Raw genomic sequence first — 19745 nt, 5'->3', positions numbered from 1 at the left:
ATGAGAAACATTCCTATAGTAGATAGCAATATTTCATATTTCTGTCCCTCACTAGAGGCCGCAAATGTAAGCCTATCTTTGTACAGATTGCTCGACAAGTGGTCAAACTCAATGCATCGGACCTGCGGTTGCCATCACGTGCCTGGAAGGTGAAACTGGTGGGAGAGGGTGCCGATGATGCTGGTGGAGTATTTGACGACACCATCACCGAGATATGTCAGGTAATAAAAACACAGTTATTTCATCAACATTCCTTTAGGCACTGAACAAAGTGAGGCTCAATAACTTGGGTATAAAATATCCTGAAACAGAACGACTATGTCAGTCAGCAGACGGCTGGATCTATTTTTCTAGAGTTGTAAAATGAAGCAGTGATTGAGTTCCACATGCAGTATCTGAAGTTCTGAAATGCTTTCAAATGTCAAATAAAGTTGCATAAATAATCAACCACTTTTAGAATATTTAAATGTTGCCTCAGAATTAAAAAATGTTTTCTTCAGTGAATTAGAAACTGTAATAGGGTTTTCTGCTTTTAGTTGCAGCATTTGATTTTCTTGCTCAATGTTCAGATTGATGTGTATGAACTTCGGTTTTTATGTAATCCAATTTAAACAGGAGCTTGAGATGGGGATAGTAGACCTTCTCATTCCTACTCCAAATGTCACGGCTGAAGTAGGCTATAACAGAGACAGGTAAGAACTGTTACTCCATTCCAGTACACATTTGGGCAGGAAACCCAGGCCTCTCGTGCAAATCAGGCCCTGCATTTTGAAGTCGGCAGGGCCCCCCAGGTTTCCCCACTGCTTCTGAGCTACTCTCACCCTGTCCCCAACCCACCTCCTCCTCACAATCCAACCATTCTTTCTCTAATTTATCTCTGGACTTTGGGTAACATGAAATTTGTTTCGACTCCCCTTGACCTTTGTACATGATTTTCAACTTTGTAATGAGTTTTGTCAACAAGACTGTAGATGCCTGGCAAGTCAGTATTAAGGCAGAGACTATAAAGTATACTTTAGTGCTTTCTCTTTCAGTGAGTGGGGGAATGCCTCTTTGGCCATTCTTCGCTGTCAGCTAGGGGAAGGAGAGGGGGGCAGTTTCATGACCAGAATATCATGCTCTTTTCATTTGGGTTACAGTACTTAAGGTAGGTAAAGAAAGTCTGAGCAATCTGCTTCACACCTGAAGTTGGAATGTAATTCTGGAGTCCGAGTCTGAACATGGAGTGTAAACCATGTGATAGCCCTGTGGTGATGGGCAAATCGGGTTTAAAATTAATGATGTGGGTTGATTTTGAAGTGCCACAAATAGAATATTTCAAGGCTGAAGTGATACAAATGACAGACATTCCAGTAAGGAATCGGACTGCCCGCATCCACCATACTGCCACCGGATGTATCTGTAGTCCCTGACCCAAGATTGTGTGAGGGTTTGACATTGGCCATGTGTAAATATGGAGCAGGTTATGTGTAGCTGATAACTGGTACTGTAGGATAGTCTTACACTATCAACTTAAGATGTGGCATATTTTAGCACATCTGTTTGCAGATTGTGCAGGTACTGTGCACGGCACTGATCCCAGAAGCAGATACTGTCATGAATGCCGTAAGGCTGTCCTCTGCGAGGCCCTAGAGTGCCACACAGGGCAGTCTTCCTCATGCAGCAGGCTCTCCACTTTACCAACCATCGGACAGGCTTTGTCACTTGCCCACACATTCGAGTTCCTACTTCCATACTTATTTAGTCTTCCTGAATTTTTGTTTTTGCCATTTCTTTTCCCTCATACAACCTTTGAGAAGGCTGAAACCACATTGTTTCCCCATGTGGCCATATCTCTTTAATACTTGGCTGCAGTCATTCAGGGGCCGCTCACATCATTTTCCTGACTATATATAATCGGGCGCTCTCATGAAGAAGTTATTGGGACTTATCTTGGGAATTCTGAATGGTCAGCCCAGTGCAATATTGGTGAGCACTTAACTCGCAGCTCCAAGGACCCCCACCTCAGCAGAATGTTCACCTTCCTATTCAGCTCACTAATGAGGAACAAAAGCAGATTCTTCTTGCAGCACTCTTCACCCAGTTTAAAAAGGAACATATGTGTTTTTTTTTCTTTCTACAGGTTCCTCCTTAACCCGTCAACTTGTTCAGAAGAGCACCTAATGCAGTTCAAATTTTTGGGAATTCTTATGGGTGTTGCCATTCGTACAAAGAAGCCGTTGGATCTCCACTTGGCGCCAATGGTATGGAAGCAGCTCTGCTGTATTCCACTTTCGTTGGAAGATCTTGAAGAGGTGGACTTGCTTTATGTACAAACATTGAACAGCATTCTTCACATTGAAGATGGTGGGATTACTGAGGAGAATTTCCATGAGGTGAGTATGCTATAAAGTTACCACAACCTTAAATTGGGCATGAGTGAACTGCACATTTGTTTGAAACCTTTGCATCATTTGTAGAATATCGAACACTATGCAAGTTTAGCGAGTCAGCAGGAGATTGCAGGAAGATATAGATGAATTAGCAGAGTGGGCAGACAGGTGACACCTGCAGTTCAATGTAGAGAAATGTAAAAAAAAAAAAGTGAATTTTGGGGGTATGGGAAGACATTGAAAGGAAATTGTAAGATTGTTAATAGGGATGGGGAAATGGGAAAACTAAGGGTGCAGACCACTAGAGTAGATGAGTACGGGCATTCAGGTAATACGCCAGTTCCCCGAAGATTTCCAGCGCTTCTGAGATTTTCCATTGGAAGTGATGCCGTCTGGCAGAGGTAGTAGTAACGGGAGAGGCTTCAGTCGTCATGTTCTTCCCCCATCGGCGGGCAACTGGCCAGTGTCCATCCTTTTACCCTCTTCCCCCACACAAAGGGCCAACTTTTTAATTGCCAGGAGACAGCCAGCCAGCACTGACCTGAGCTGCTTTACTACTGTCATATTCCAGCATCACCATGCATGAACTGAAAATGAGACTGGTTGGCCCAGGAACAGCTGCTCATGTTGAAATCATTATTTTCCACGCTTACTATGATTTAAGTAGATACTGCTGCAATGCTTTAAATACTTAAGATGCCTTTGAGGCAAAAAACATGGATGTATTAGTTGCTTCCTCATTTTGAATTGCGATTCATGTAACAGCACCAGAAACTGGCAGAGAATTGCTGATACGTGACTTCATCCTGAATCCTTAGCTTATCGCTGAGAAAAGCAGTGAGGCAGCTTTTGTGCCCCTATGGTGAGTGATGTGATCTCGGGTAAATCCACAGATTCTAGCAGGGAGCCACAGTCAAAAGAAGCACAAGTCTGAGATTGGACCACAGCACTGATTCTCTGAGCCATACTCTACATACAAACATACACAGTGATGGACAATCAAGCCTGCCTCACATTCACAATGGCTGGAGCACCATGACCAGACACTGCCTACCCCCACAGCCATGTGATCTGGGAGAGAAAAGAAACCGAGACAAATCCAGGACCCATGAGGGAGGGAAAATTCCTCTCCAACCCCCTCGGGTGAACAAAACCAGTCCAGGAGAAAACACAGACTACAGCTCCCAGTCTGGGTGAATTTATCCCATTATGTAAAACAGTTGAATTATGGGAAGTAAGTCGGAAGCCTTGTCAGAAATACTCAGTAAAATGCTATCCTGAGAAACCTGGCCATGTTCCCCAAGGTTCAAAGGGCTCTGCTCCCTGAAGAAGTTGGGATATTTTCCTCATTATTTAAGGCACTTACTGAATGCTGGGTTGTTGGAAGTGTTTCTAAAACCAGTGACCAAGTGTTTAGTTCCATGTAATGTTGCAGACCAATATTGGGGTTTCTTGAGATTTATAAGAAAGGTAGGAAACAGTGTTGGAGCACTGACTGATGACTAGAAAACAGAAATCAAATGGGAGACCTACCCGCTGTGGCAGACCAAGGTTTCAGCCTTGCTAAGTAAAGGAATGCCACTTCCTTTGTGTTTCAGATGATACCTCTTGATTCTTTTGTGGGGCAAAGTGCTGATGGCAAAATGGTTCCCATAATCCCAGGTGGCAACAGCATCCCACTCACCTTTTCCAATAGGAAGGAGTATGTGGACAGAGCAATCGAGTATCGGCTGCATGAGATCGATCGCCAAGTAAGTGGATCATCATAATTAGGCCAATAGAACAATTTAGCTCACATTATCCTGTTTATTGCTTACATGAGGTATCACTTCGACAGAGCAATAGGTACCAGACAAGACAATAATAGTTTAAAAAAAAAACAATACGTTATCAATTGAGTTTTTCTAGTGTCCTGGTCACTTCTTAATTATCCCAATTTATAAGAACACAAGAAATAGGAGCAGGAGTAGGTCACCTGGCCCCTCGAGCCTGCTCCACCATTCAATATGATCATGGCTGATCTGATCATGGACTCGGCTCCACTTACCTGCCCGCTCCCCATAACCCTTAACTCCCTTATTGCTCAAGTATCTGTCTATCTCTGTCTTAAATATATTCAATGACCCAGCCTCCACAGCTCTCTGGGGCAGAGAATTCCACAGATTTACAACCCTCAGAGAAGAAATTACTCCTCATCTCAATTTTAAATGGGCGGCCCCTTATTCTGAGACTGTGTCCCCTAGTTTTAGTTGACTGAGTGGTAATATCCTCTCTGCATTCATCTTGTCGAGCCCCCTCATTATCTTGTATGTTTCGATAAGATGCCCACTCATTCTTCTGTACTCCAAGTTGTATAGGCCCACTCTACTCAACCTATCTTCATAAGTCAACCCCCTCATCTCCGGAGTTAACCTCGTGAACCTTCTCTGAACAGCCTCCAATGCAAGTATATCCTTAAGTACGGAGACCAAAACTGTACGCAGTACTCCAGGTGTGACCTCACCAATACCACACCTAGTTGTAGCAGGACTTCTCTTTTTTTTTATTTCAAAATATACTTTATTCATATAAAAATTTGTACAGTACATTCAAAAGCAGTTCAGTACATTTAGCTGCAGTCAGCAATCCCATACACTACATTTGGATGTTGACGGCACTTCCGTTCGATACATTTCCTTGCTTTTCGGTTCAAGTACAATTCGGTACAATACGGGATACATTGTAGTAATTTCAACAAATGACATTACACGTGTCACTATACAGTTTAAAAAAAATGGGTGACGGTACATTTCCATTTTTTCTTTTCAACATGCGCTTCCTCTCCATGGGAGTTTTACTCGTCGCAAGGGACCGGGCGGCCTTTGTCATCTTGTCCAGAGTTAACGAGTGATCCAAACTCTCCCGCTCCGTGATAGACGACAGGAACGACTGGGAGGCCGCGCGGTCTGTGGGCTTGACGTCATACAGTCCGGCATAGAAGGATTTGCTGATCCTCTGCATGTCAGGCTGCGAAAACGTCACAGAACCGTCTTCTTCCTTTAGGCTGGTGATCACAGAGCTCCCCCTGTGTACATTTTGGAAGAAGAAGCGTGAACACGTCTCATCCTGCTCGACGCAGAGGACTCTGGAGCGGAAGATGATCTTGGAGGACTCTGAGGCAAAGAGCGAGGCTTGCTGGTCCTTCACCTCTTCAAGTTCCTCCGCGACATCAACCCCCATCGACTGCAACAGGAGCAGGTTTTGCATATTCGGCAGGAGTTGGGACAATTCCCTCTGTCTCCCTTTCGCCTCCTGAACTCCTTTGAGGATGAAGAACCTCTTGATGTTTGTCTTGATTGTTTCCCACAGTGCATCGGGGAATCGCAGAGGGGGTTTTACGGTTCTCCAACCTTTGTAATTCCTCTTGACTCCGGAAAACGTGGAGGAACTCAACAGTTTCACGTTCAGCTTCCATATCCCTCTGCCAACTTTCTGGTTTTCCTGTGGGCGACAGTCGGCCAGTAGGAGGCAGTGGTCAGAGAAGAACACCGGCGTGACGTTGGTGGATCTGACCTTGAGCGTGTGGGACACAAACAGGAAGTCTATTCTGGAACGGACGGTCCCGTCTGGTCTCGACCAGGTGTATCTGCGCGGTGCTCCGTCTGCAGGGTTGCTGAAGATGTCGCACAGCTTGGCGTCTTTTACCGCGTCCATCAGGAGTCTGGACATGGTGTCCAGCTTGCTGTCGGCTCTGCTGGATCGTCCAGCCACATCGATGATGCAGTTGAAGTCACCGCCCAGAATGACCGGCCTGGACGTCGCCAGCAGCAGTGGAAGCTGCTGAAAGAGGGCCAGCCGCTCGCTTCTGAGAGGCGAGGCATACACGTTAATTAGCCTGAGAGGGGAATTTTTGTACATTACGTCTGCTACGAGGAGGCGGCCGCCCACCACCTCCTTAACTTCGGTGATGGTGAAGTGGCCTCCCCGCAGCAGAATGCCCAGGCCGGAAGACCGGCAGTCGTTGTCTCCTGACCATATGGATGGTCCATGGGCCCACCATCGTGACCACTGCCGGTAACTGCTGGAGTGCGGCAGACCGCACTCCTGCAAGAACAACAGGTCCGCTTTGACCTTGGCGCGGTACCCCAAGGTGGAAACATATCGCGTAGTGGATTTTACGCTACGCACGTTAATAGTAGCAATTTTTAAATCCATTTTAACGTTACTGTTTACAGTTACAAACATTACACTTCAAATAAATCGTCCTTTAAGTCCGAGGTCTGCCCAGTGGCCAGTTCCGGCATGCATAGGTTATTACAATAAAAGTCTACTGCACCTGGGCTGGCGTGGTTGTCATCCTCTGCCGTGGGAGTGTTTCGACCAGGGGACTGCTACAGTGCTGCGATAAAGTCCGATATGTCCTCTGCACTGTCCTCGCCTGGTGTTGGTGGTTCCCTCTTTTCATCAGTCGCAGCGATCTCGAGCTGGTGTGCTTCGATCGCTGTGTCGCTCCCGGTATTCTGGAGGTGGGGTGTGCTGGGCACTTCGCTGCTCCCGGTGTTCCGGAGCCCGTGTGCACTGGGCGCTTCGCTGCTCGCGGTGTTCCGGAGCTGGTGTGCTTCGATCGCTGTGTCGCTCCCGGTATTCTGGAGGTGGGGTGTGCTGGGCACTTCGCTGCTCCCGGTGTTCCGGAGCCCGTGTGCACTGGGCGCTTCGCTGCTCCCGGTGTTCCGGAGCCCGTGTGCACTGGGCGCTTCGCTGCTCGCGGGTTCCTGGAGCGGGGCTGTGCTGGGCACTTCGCTGCTCCCGGTGTTCCGGAGCCCGTGTGCGTTGGGCGCTTCGCTGCTCGCGGTGTTCCGGAGCTGGTGTGCTTCGATCGCTGTGTCGCTCCCGGTATTCCAGAGGTGGGGTGTGCTGGGCACTTCGCTGCTCCCGGTGTTCCGGAGCTGGTGTGCGTTGGGCGCTTCGCTGCTCCCGGTGTTCCGGAGCTCGTGTGCACTGGGCGCTTCACTGCTCGCGGGTTCCTGGAGCGGGGCTGTGCTGGTCACTTCACTGCTCCCGGTCGCCTGTGGCTGTGGGTTGGCGTATTGCCTCTTGTTTTGGTGGCGGTAGTAAGGGGCTTTTTCTCGCTTTCCTCATCAGACGAGCTGCCGTTGCTGCTGTCTGTCGTGGTTGTTAGCTGCCTCTTCCCTGTCGTTTCCGCAGGGGCCCTTGCTCGCCTGTTCTCCTTACCCTTGCGGGCCTTTTTCTTGACTGTCTCTCATCCCGTTTCATTGTCTGCTGTCTCCTTGTTCCTGGACTCGGTGCGCTGGGGGAGAGCTTCACTGCTGGTTGCTGGTGTCTCGCAGCTCGCCGTAGTAGGCTTCTCTTCCTCACCGACTCGTACCGAGTCCACGGGGGCGGTTGCTTCTTTACCCGGGGCGTTGGTCGGGGGGAGGGTGTGGGTCTCCTCTGGAGCGTTGTGTTCCTCAGCTTCCTCCTCCTCTGGTGCAATGTTCTTTGCTGCCTGCGCAGAGCTGAAGTTGTGTTTGGGGCAGTTTTTGTAAAGGTGCCCAGCCAGACCACAGAGGTTGCAGCACTTGGTCTCCTTACAGTCCTTTGTCTGGTGGCCTTCATTCTTGCAGTTTCGGCAGATAGTTTTGCAGCTTGCCGCCACATGGCCTGCCTTCCCGCAGACCCGGCACACGTTGGGTTGGCCAGCGTACACCGACTTCCTCCGATGGCGAAGCTGGAGGGGGGTGCAGGATGGTTCCGCTGGCGTCCACCTTCATGGTGACCTGGATCTGGCGCTTGCTGGTCCAAATCCCGTGCAAGTCTTTCAAGTCGCTGCTGTTTTCTGCCCCATCGACATACCTGGCGAGGAAAGTCAGCACATCAATGACCGGGATGTGGGGGTTGTACATCTGCACTGTGATAGTGCGTCTTCTCTGCGATGCGATGGTGAACAGTGGCTCCCAAGTCAGCACTGAGCGCAGTGGTTCACTCGCCTCCTTCAAACCCTTCAGGAACTTCAGGCATAGGGTGACGTTCTGAAGGTCACATCAAAGTAACCTCTCTTCGGGAGGTCCTGCAAGGCGAAGATGTCGGCAACTTTCATGCCACATGTTCCCAGCAGGATTTTCTTCACGAACAGGTCCCGGTTGATGGTTGTCTGTCCATCCGCTTTCTTCACCGTCACTCGGATGGTGTTTCGGACGTCCTGGTTCTTGGCTGCCATCCGGGTGGCAGATTCCTCCTTTCGATGTGTGTTTTGGCCGAAGCCTTCAATCTGTTGTGCTGCCAGTCCGGCACCTTGGGGGGTCTCCGGGTCTCCGGGCCCCACTGGTCGGTCGACCTGCAGATTTTCCTCTTCTCTCCAATTGCCGCTTGGCCCAAGCCAATAGGCCAGAGCCAGCAAAAGTGGAAAAACGAGTTTCTGCAATCGGTCAATTTGCATATGAATGCCCAATCAACAGATACTACACTTGATCTTAGCCAAAAGGCCGAGAAGCGATAGCCTTTGGACAGCAATGCATGAAAAGAGCAAGAACTCTTTCAGGCAAAGCCTCAGGACTTCTCTGCTTTTATACTCTATCGCCCTTGCAATAAAGGCCAACATTCCATTTATACTAACTTTTTATGTTTCATGCACAAGAACCCCAGGTCCCTCTGCACTGCAGAACTATGCAATTTTGCTCCATTTAAATTATAATTTGCTTTTCTATTTTTTTCTGCCCAAGTGGATAACCTCACATTTTCCCACATTATACGCCATCTGCCAAATTTTTGCTCACTCACTTAGCCTGTCTATATCCTTTTGCAGATTTTTTGTGACCTCCTCACAATTTGCTTTCCCACCCATCTTTGTATCATCAGCAAACTTGGCTACATTATACTCTGTCCCTTCATCCAAGTCATGAATATAGATTGCAAATAGTTGAGGACCCAGCACCGATCCCTGCTGCACCCCACTAATCACTGCCAACTGGAAAATGACCCATTTATCCTGACTCTCTGTTAGTTAGCCAATCCTCTATCCATGCTAATATATTAGCCCCAACCCCGTGAGCTTTTGTCTTGTGCAGTAATCTCTTATGTGGTACCTTATCGAATGCCTTCTGAAAATCCAAATACAACACATCCACTGGTTCCCCTTAATCCAACCTGCTCATTATATCCTCCAACAAATTTGTCAAACATGATTTCCCTTTCACAAAACCATGCTGACTCTGCCTGACTGAATTATGCTTTTCCAAATGTCCCGCTACATCGTCCTTAATAATGGACTCCAGCATTTTTCCAACAACACATGTTAGTCTAACTGGTCTATAGTTTCCTGCTTTTTGTCTGCCTCCTTTTTTAAATAGGAGCGTTACATTTGCGGTTTTCCAATCCGCTGGGACCGTCCCAGAATCCAGGGAATTTTAGAAACATAGAAAATAGGTGCAGGAGTAGGCCATTCAGCCCTTTGAGCCTGTAACACCATTCAATATGATCATGGCTGATCATGCACTTCAGTACCCCATTCCTGCTTTCTCTCCATACCCCTTGATCCCTTTAGCCATAAGGGCCACATCTAACTCCTTTTTGAATATATCTAACGAACTGGCCTCAACAAATTTCTGTGTTAGAGAATTCCACATGCTCACAACTCTTGAGTGAAAAAGTTTCTCCTCATCTCGGTCTTAAATGGCTTACCCCTTATCCTTAGACTGTGACCCCTGGTTCTGGACTTTCCCAACATCTTCCTGCATCTAACCTGTCCAATCCCATCAGAATTTTATATGTTTCTATGAGATGCCCCCTCATTCTTCTAAATTCCAGTGAATATAAGCCTAGTCGATTCAGTCTTTCTTCATATGTCGGTCCTGTCATAAGAACATAAGAATTAGGAACAGGAGTAGGCCATCTAGCCCCTCGAACCTGCTCCGCCATTCAATAAGATCATGGCTGATCTGGCCGTGGACTCAGCTCCACTTACCCGCCCTCTCTCCGTAACCCTTAATTCCCTTATTGGTTAAAAATCTATCTATCTGTGAATACATTCAATGAGCTAGCCTCAACTGCTTCCTTGGGCAGAGAATTCCACAGATTCACAACCCTCTGGGAGAAGTAATTCCTTCTCAACTCGGTTTTAAATTGGCTCCCCCGTATTTTGAGGCTGTGCCCCCTAGTTCCAGTCTCCCCGACCAGTGGAAACAACCTCTCTGCCTCTATCTTGTCTATTTTAAATGTTTCTATAAGATCACCCCTCATCCTTCTGAACTCCGAGTAAAGACCCAGTCTACTCAATCTATCATCATAAGGTAACCCCCTCATCTCAGGAATCAGCCTCGTGAATCGTCTCTGTACCCCCTCCAAAGCCAGTATATCCTTCCTTAAGTAAGGTGACCAAAACTGCACGCAGTACTCCAGGTGCAGCCTTACCAATACCCTATACAGTTGCAGAAGGACCTCCCTGCTTTTGTACTCCATCCCTCTCGCAATGAAGGCCAACATTCCATTCGCCTTCCTGATTACCTACTGCACCTGCAAACTAACTTTTTGGGATTCATGCACAAGGACCCCCAGATCCCTCTGCATCTCAGCATTTTGTAATTTCTCCCCATTCAAATAATACTCCCTTTTACTGTTTTTTTTTCCCCAAGGTGGATGACCTCACACTTTCCGACATTGTATTCCATCTGCCAAACCTTCACCCATTCGCTTAACCTATCCAAATCTCTTTGCAGCCTCTCTGTGTTCTCTACACAACCCGTTTTCCCACTAATCTTAGTGTCATCTGCAAATTTTGTTGCACGACACTCTGTCCCCTCTTCCAGGTCATCTATGTATATTGTAAACAGTTGTGGTCCCAGCACCGATCCCTGTGGCACACCACTAACCACCGATTTCCAACACGAAAAGGACCCATTTATCCCGACTCTCTGCTTTCTGTTAGCCAGCCAATTCTCTATCCACGCGAATACATTTCCTCTGACTCCGCGTACCTCTATCTTCTGCAGTAACCTTTTGTGTGGCACCTTATCGAATGCCTTTTGGAAATCTAAATACACCACATCCATCGGTACACCTCTGTCCACCATGCTCGTTATATCCTCAAAGAATTCTACTAAATTAGTTAAACATGATTTCCCCTTCATGAATCCATGCTGCGTCTGCTTGATTGCACTATTCCTATCTAGATGTATCGCTATTTCTTCCTTAATGATAGTTTCAAGCATTTTCCCCACTACAGATGTTAAACTAACCAGCCTATAGTTACCTGCCTTTTGTCTGCCCCCTTTTTTAAACAGAGGCGTTACATTAGCTGCTTTCCAATCCGCTGGTATCTCCCCAGAGTCCAGAGAACTTTGGTAGATTATAACGAATGCATCTGCTATAACTTCCGCCATCTCTTTTAATACCCTGGGATGCATTTCATCAGGACCAGGGGACTTGTCTACCTTGAGTCCCATTAGCCTGTCCAGTACTACTCCCCTAGTGATAGTGATTGTCTCAAGATCCTCCCTTCCCACATTCCCGTGACCAGCAATTTCTGGCATGGTTTCTGTGTCTTCCACTGTGAAGACCGAAGGTATATAGTTGTTTACGGTCTCAGCCATTTCCACATTTCCCATTATTAAATCCCCCTTCTCATCTTCTAAGGGACCAACATTTACTTTAGTTACTCTTTTCCGTTTTATATATCTGTAAAAGCTTTTACTATCTGTTTTTATGTTTTGCGCAAGTTTACCTTCGAAATCTATCTTTCCTTTCTTTATTGCTTTTTTAGTCATTCTTTGCTGTTGTTTAAAATTTTCCCAATCCTCTAGTTTCCCACTAACCTTGGCCACCTTATACGCATTGGTCTTTGATTTGATACTCTCCTTTATTTCCTTGGTTATCCACGGCTGGTTATCCCTTCTCTTACCGCCCTTTTTCACTGGAATATATTTTTGTTGCGCACTATGAAAGAGCTCCTTAAAGGTCCTCCACTGTTCCTCAATTGTGCCACTGTTTAGTCTGTGTTTCCAGTCTACTTTAGCCAACTCTGCCCTCATCCCACTGTAGTCCCCTTTGTTTAAGCATAGTACGCTCGTTTCTGACATAACTTCCTCACCCTCAATCTGTATTACAAATTCAACCATACTGTGATCACTCATTCCGAGAGGAACGTTTACTTGGAGATCGTTTATTTTTCCTGTCTCATTACACAAGACCAGATCTAAGATGGCTTGCTCCCTTGTAGGTTCTGTTGCATACTGTTCTAAGAAACAATCCCGTATGCATTCTATGAATTCCTCCTCCAGGCTACCCCGTGCGATTTGAGTTGACCAATCGATATGTATGTTTAAAATCCCCCATGACTACTGCCGTTCCTTTTTCACATGCCTCCATTATTCCCTTGATTATTGCCCGCCCCACCGTGAAGTTATTATTTGGGGGCCTATAAACTATGCCCACCAGTGACTTTTTCCCCTTACTATCTCTAATCTCCACCCACAATGATTCAACATTTTGTTCATTAGAGCCAATATCGTCTCTCACAACTGCCCTGATATCACCCTTTATTAACAGAGCTACCCCCACCTCCTTTCCCTTCTTGTCTTTCTTTCCGAATCGTCAGATACCCCTGTATGTTTAATTCCAAGTCTTGGCCCCCCTGCAACCATGTTTCTGTAATGGCCACCAAATCATACCCATTTATAATGATTTGTGCCATCAACTCATTTACTTTATTTCAAATGCTGCGTACATTTAGTGTTTTAATCCTAGTTTTTAAACCATGATTTTTAGTTTTGACTCCCCTTTATATTCAGTGGCCCTTTTTGTTTTTTGCCTTGGGTTTCTCTGCCCTCCACTTTTACTCATCTCCTTTCTGTCTATGTTTCTATGTTTTGCTTTTGTCTCCTTTTTGTTTCCCTCTGTCTCCCTTCATTGGTTCCCATCCCCCTGCCATATTGGTTTAACTCCTCCCCAACAGCACTAGCAAACACTCCCCCTCGGACATTGGTTCCAGTCCTGCCCAGGTGCAGACCGTCCGGTTTGTACTGGTCCCACCTCCCCCAGAACCGGTTCCAATGCCCCAGGAATTTGAATCCCTCCCTGCTGCACCACTGCTCAAGCCACGTATTCATCTGCACTATCCTGTGATTCCTACTCTGACTAGCACGTGGCACTGGTAGCAATCCCGAGATTACTACTTTTGAGGTCCTACTTTTTAATTTAGCTCCTAGCTCCTTAAATTCGTCTCGTAGAACCTCGTCCCTTTTTTTTTTACCTATGTCGTTGGTACCAATGTGTACCACGACAACTGGCTGTTCTCCCTCCCTTTTTAGAATGTCCTGCACCCGCTCCGAGACATCCTTGACCCTTGCACCAGGGAGGCAACATACCATCCTGGAGTCTCGGTTGCGGCCGCAGAAACGCCTATCTATTCCCCTTACAATTGAACCCCCTATCACTATCGCTCTCCCACTCTTTTTCCTGCCCTCCTGTGCAACAGAGCCAGCCCGGGCATCAGTCTGGTGAACCTTCGCTGCACTCCCTCAATAGCAAGAATGTCCTTCATCAGATTAGGAGACCAAAACTGTACACAATATTCAAGGTGTGGCCTCACCAAGGCCCTGTACAACTGTAGTAAGACCTCCCTGCTCCTATACGCAAATCCTCTCGCTATGAAGGCCAACATGCCATTTGCCGCCTTCACCGCCTGCTGTACCTGCATGCCAACTTTCAATGACTGATGTACCATGACACCCAGGTCTCGTTGCACCTCCCCTTTTACTAATCTGTCACCATTCGGATAATAATCTGCCTTCCTGTTTTTGCCACCAAAGCGGATAACCTCACACTTATTTACGTTATACCGCATCTGCCATGTATTTGCCCACGCACCTAATTTTGGTAGATTACAACCAATGCATCCACTAACTCTGCAACCACTTCTCTTAAGACCCGAGGATGTAAGCCATCACGTCCAGGGGACTTGTCTGCCTTTAGTCCATTATTTTACTACTTCATTAATGATTGTATTAAGTTCCACCCTCCCTGTAGCTCCTTGATTATTCACTATTGGGATGTTTTTAGTGCCTTTAACCATGCTCTGTGTCCATTTTTATTCTTGTGTGAAGTGCCTTGGAATGTTGTTCTACATTGTTGTTAAAGGCATTTGTATGAATGCAGGTTTGTTGCAGTATTTATAACTCCTTCTAACCAGTATTTAGTTCCATCTGACATTACTAAAGACCAATCTTGGACTTTCTCATATTTGACAAAATTGGAGGCGGTGATGGAGCACTGGACTGCTGACCAGAGTTCAGATCCCAAGCTTAACCGCTGTTTAACCTCCAGCTTCCCCAAGGGGTGAGAACCTCTGCCATACAGCTCACAGAAGGGGATGGCGAGTTATCATTTTCTATTGTGAAGAAAGAGAGAATATGTTGAAATGTTAACACTTTTTAAAATAACTTTCATTATTTGCTTGTATAGTGATTTGAGCATCAGCTGTGGCTCAGTGGGCCTCGGAGTCAGAAGGTTGTGGGTTCAAGTCCTACTTCAGGGACTTGAGCGCAAAGCATCTAGGCTGAGATTCCAGTGCAGTACTGAGGGAGCGCTGCACTGTCGGAGGTGCCGTCTTTCAAATGAAACGTTAAACTGAGGTCCCATCTGCGCTCTCAGGTGGATGTAAAAGATCCCATGGCACTATTTCGAAGAAGAGCAGGGAGTTATCCCCGGTCCTGGGGCCAATATTTATCCCTCAATCAACATAACAAAAGAAAACAGATTATCTGGTCATTATCACATTGCTGTTTGTGGAAGCTTGCTTGTGTGTAAATTGGCTGCCGCGTTTCCTACATTACAACAGTGACTGCACTTCAAAAGTACTTAATTGGTTGTAAAGTGCTTTGAGACATCCGGATGTTGTGAAGGACGCTATATAAATCCAAATCTTGGGTTTATAGGTTTAGGGCTGCTGGCCAAGGGCCGTGCGGCTCTTTGTCGGCCGGCGCGGACACGTTGGGCCGAAATGGCCTCCTTCTGCGCTGCCTTTGTGTCACCTCAGGATCAATTCTCTAATGCCTTCACTGCCTCCCAAGATTCACTCGACTCAAACTCCAACTTGCCCTAGACTTCACCACCCTCAGCCCATCCCTTACTAAGTCCCACTCACCTATCGCCCTGTCCTTGCTGATCTTCACGGGATCTCCATCTCCCAATGTATTGACCTAAATCCTTGTCCTCATCAGCAAATCCATGCATGGCCTCACTCTGCAGTAATCTCTGCCCACCTGCCCTCTCGAGTCTGACTACCTTGTGCTTTGTCCTCCCTCATTTCTTCATTGGTGTGAGACCTTTCAATCATCAGGACTGTCTGGAACACACTTCCTAAATCCCGCAGCCTAGCTTCATTTCTTCCCACCTTCAAAAGCTTCCTCTTCGACCTTGCTTTAGGTTACCTCCATGAACTGTTTCCCCAGTCCCCCCCACTTGTGAACCGGCTTGAGTTACTTTTGTTACTGCTTCCTTCCATCTCTGCAATGTTACCTTCCTTCAGTCCATCTTCACCCTGGTCCATTATCAGCAAGATTTGAATTCCCCAATGCTCTCCTTGCCCCCACCTTCGCTAAGCTACTTGTCTGGAGTGCTGCATCCCACCATTAATGTAATCCAGGGAATTTGTGATGTTCACACTGGTTGCAAAAGCAAAGATATGATCCATTCTCAGACTGTCATCTCCTGTCTCAGCAAAGGGGGAAAAAAAGCTGGAAATATATTTTGTTGAAAGTTTAGCAAGTCTTTGATTCCCTCTTTGTTAAACATTACCTTTTCTTGGCTATTGATTCAGGTGGCTGCCGTTCGAGAAGGGATGTCCTGGATCGTTCCGGTTCCCCTGCTTTCCCTCCTCACCGCGAGGCAGTTGGAACAGATGGTTTGTGGGCTGCCTGAAATCTCAGTAGAAGTCCTGAAGAAAGTTGTGCGATATCGAGAGGTGGATGAGCAACATCAGCTGGCACAGTGGTTCTGGCAGACACTGCAGGAATTCTCCAATGAAGAGAGAGTTCTTTTCATGCGCTTTGTGTCTGGACGGTCTCGTCTGCCAGCAAACACTGCGGACATCTCCCAGCGGTTTCAGATTATGAAGGTTGATAGGGTGAGAACCATTTATTTTCTCCTCACTGGCACAGGGCAGCGTGTAAACGGGCAGGCTCTTTATTACTTTTAAAGTTAGCAGCTCTGCTGAAGATCAGCACTGTGAATCTGCTGACAATTTCACAGAATGTTACAGCAGAAACGGGACATTCGGCCCATCTAGTTCCTGTCAGTGTTTTCTCCAAATCTGCCTCCGAGATTAATCCCACTCTCCTGTTCACGTTCCATGTCCCACAAGCACTTGCCTCTGTAACTGGAGGGCTGTGGTTAGTAGCAGGAGCATTCTAGGCCATCGCATTGGCTGGAGTTGTGGGTGGGTGCTGAGGGAAACAGTGAGCAGGCTGGTTAGCTGTCATAGTGCCTTCAGGAGGGAGTGTCAGCAGTAATTTAGGCACTCGATTATCTGCTGATCTCTGTTATCTGCCTGTGGCAAGGGTCTCAGTTCTGGTAGCTAATGGAGGTGTAACTGCCTACTGGCCGAGGTAAGGTGTGTTTCTACTCCAGATGTGATCAGCTCAGAATTGATAAATTGTTTAATGAGACCACATATACACCTCCATTTTTAAGAACACTAATTCTGCATATTTTGTGAAATACTCTATTTCAACGATGCTGAATGCTATCGAGTTGTTGGTGCGTTGCCATGTTACAGGTTTTTGTACGTCTGGGTTTTTGTTTAGAAGGAAACTTCTTCATGGGTGTGTGTATTCCAGTCTTCACCACTTGGTGTCCACGTTTCAAACAGGCAGTTGCTTAAATCAACCAGAAGGCGATAACCATAACCCATTTGCACAGACATCAATTTCAATGTATCTTTTGTGCTGTTTATTTTGGGCAGAAGCAGCTGTGTTTACTCTCTCGCTCGCACTCGTTAAGGTTAAAATAAAATTACCATCTCCATATTGTAGCAGTTATACTCCCATTATATCTGTAATCTTCCCCAGCGTGGGCAACATCTGTGCCCACTAGCAATACACTCAGTAAACACTGATATAAAACCTATATATATCATGCATGGGAGGAATCACATAGGCTGGGCTTATCAAAAAAGAACACACTGCTTCAGTTTTGATCCCAAAGAGAATTTTTATTTTAATTACAATGTTAAACTTTTTTTTTGTTCCAAATGTATTTTATATTAAATCTGATGCCCTCCAATAAAAGCAATGCTTTCACAATTTACGTTACGCCTTTGTTCACTTATATCATGCTCTGCAAATTGTAGCTGGCATTTTCAGCATTATTAGCACAATGCTGGATCTGCGGTGATGTGCTGTTAAATTATCTTGTCTGCCAGCAGTGCCTCCCAGCGGTTTTCAATCAAAGTAGAAATCTCTGGCAGCTGCGGTAACACCCGGTTAGAGACTTTAAATATCGTTCAGGAATCCTAATAACATGTTGCTTACAGGCGTCATGAGCATTTCTGCTGGCCCATAGAGCTTGGCAATATTCCTCACACCTGCAATAACGTCTTATTAAAAGTGGCACTGGCATTATTTTGAGTGCTCACGAAAGAATTAGGAGCAGGAGTAGACCATCCAGCCCCTCAAGCCTGCTTCGCCATTCAATAAGATTATGGCTGATCTTCGACAACTCTACTTTCCTGCCCGATCCCCATATTCCTTGATTGCCCTAGAATCCAAAAATCTATCTATCTCGGTATACTCAGTGACTCAATATCCACAGCCCTTTGGGGTAGAGAATTCCAAAGATTCACAACCCTCTGAGTGAAGAAATTCCTCCTCATCTCAGTCTTAACTGGCCAACCCCTTATCCTGAGACTGTACCCCCTGGTTCCAGACTCTCCTGGAAACATCCTCCCAGCATCTACCCTGTTAATCCCCCTCAGAATCTTGCATGTTTCAATGAGATCACCTCTTATTCTTTTGAACTCCAGAGAGTATCGATCCATTCTACACAATGCCATTAATTTGTCAAAGATGTTATACGAGCCGTTATGTACAGCAGGTAAATCGCCCACTATAAGTGGTGGGAACTGTATATGTATAATAGTGTGTATCCATTATATGTATGTAGAATGTTTGTATATCATGTATGTGTGTGTGCATGTAAATATGTAAATCATTAACAGTGAACTTGTTGGGCTACTGATCAAAGACCAAGACACTATAGAGTGCGTCTTTAGTACCCAGCAGAATGCTGTCAGCACTCCCCTCTCCGCTACCTGTACAGTTAATGGAATGTCTTGCGCACTGAAAGAAACTGGGACTGGAGCAACTTGAAAAATGATTTCATATATTTGCAAACTAACCCTTGATGCTGATCAAGGATCTGCATGTCGAGAGTTAATGAAACATACCTGTGCGTATTCCAATCTGCTCGCGCGGTTTATATTGATCATTTATAGCTTGATGCACTATGTCTGACCACCATTTACCACCCTGTCTCTCTTTCCCACACAGCCTTATGACAGCTTGCCTACCTCACAAACCTGCTTCTTCCAGCTGCGGCTGCCACCATACTCCAGCCAGGCAGTCATGGCGGAACGACTGCGCTATGCTATCAACAACTGCAGGTCCATAGATATGGACAATTACATGCTGTCCCGCAATGTGGACAATGCAGAAGGCTCTGATACAGACTATTGATACTCTGAGCAAAATCTGCTGCAGCAGGGGGCGCTGGTGAGCGGGCCTTCTGCACGTGTAAGTGTAAGTGACTACTGCAGCTATAGTGAGAGGAGAAGACCAGAATATTTTAATTGTATATGTACTTGAAGAAAAATGAATGTGATAAATGTTATTATTTGATTTTAATTTCAGCTATAGGCAGGTTTAAGAAAACATACCTTTCTCCTCCTAGTATTTGTTTTTTGTTCATTTTTTGATAAGTTTGCATGGAGATATTTTGGTGCATTTTTGAGAATGGTATAGATGAGCCCTCTGAGTTAGGGGGCTGTGAAATTAAAGTTTAAAACAAATGTACATTGTGTATAATTGTTCATGAGGGAGAGCAATTTTACATAAATATTCTTCTATTTATTTTGTTTTAATTTGAATTGCCTGTGCCGAGTTTCATTTCAGAAATATGTCAAAAGAATAAAAGGTTAATTTAAAGCCATAGTGTCTCTGCACTACTTCATGCTCTTCTGATCGGTAAGGTAACCCTCAGCATTGCTCGACTACACCTATTTTTGCATCCAGAACAATATGTTTTTTTTAAACTATAACCAGGTTTGGAACTAGCAAATTCAATAAGTGTTGCTGAGTTGCAGTTACAGCTGTGTTACTGGAGGTTCTAAACTAGAAACGGTGAAAC

The 19745-nt window shown here is 46.0% G+C and overlaps 1 protein-coding gene and 1 pseudogene across 7 annotated transcripts in view; one reads left to right on the top strand and one right to left on the bottom strand.

The window, feature by feature from the left end:
• herc1 (HECT and RLD domain containing E3 ubiquitin protein ligase family member 1) overlaps positions 1–19543 on the top strand; it is a 284132-nt gene extending 264589 nt beyond the window's left edge. For all 7 annotated transcript variants that reach the window (XM_070865234.1, XM_070865229.1, XM_070865230.1 and 4 more), the window contains 6 exons: positions 56–221; positions 616–692; positions 2123–2375; positions 3971–4123; positions 16162–16467; positions 18890–19543. In XM_070865234.1, the coding sequence (XP_070721335.1) occupies positions 56–221; positions 616–692; positions 2123–2375; positions 3971–4123; positions 16162–16467; positions 18890–19075 (1141 nt within the window). In that variant the 3' untranslated portion in view covers positions 19076–19543. The remainder of the gene's footprint in view (positions 1–55; positions 222–615; positions 693–2122; positions 2376–3970; positions 4124–16161; positions 16468–18889) is intronic.
• Positions 8712–8845, bottom strand: LOC139234234 (U2 spliceosomal RNA; annotated as a pseudogene).
• Positions 19544–19745: the final 202 nt, after the last annotated feature.

The sequence above is a fragment of the Pristiophorus japonicus genome, chromosome 21, assembly GCF_044704955.1.
Source record: "Pristiophorus japonicus isolate sPriJap1 chromosome 21, sPriJap1.hap1, whole genome shotgun sequence".
Taxonomy (NCBI): Eukaryota; Metazoa; Chordata; class Chondrichthyes; family Pristiophoridae; genus Pristiophorus; species Pristiophorus japonicus.
The sequence above is the reverse complement of the archived record's forward strand: the minus strand, read 5'-3'. Positions and strand labels throughout refer to the sequence as shown.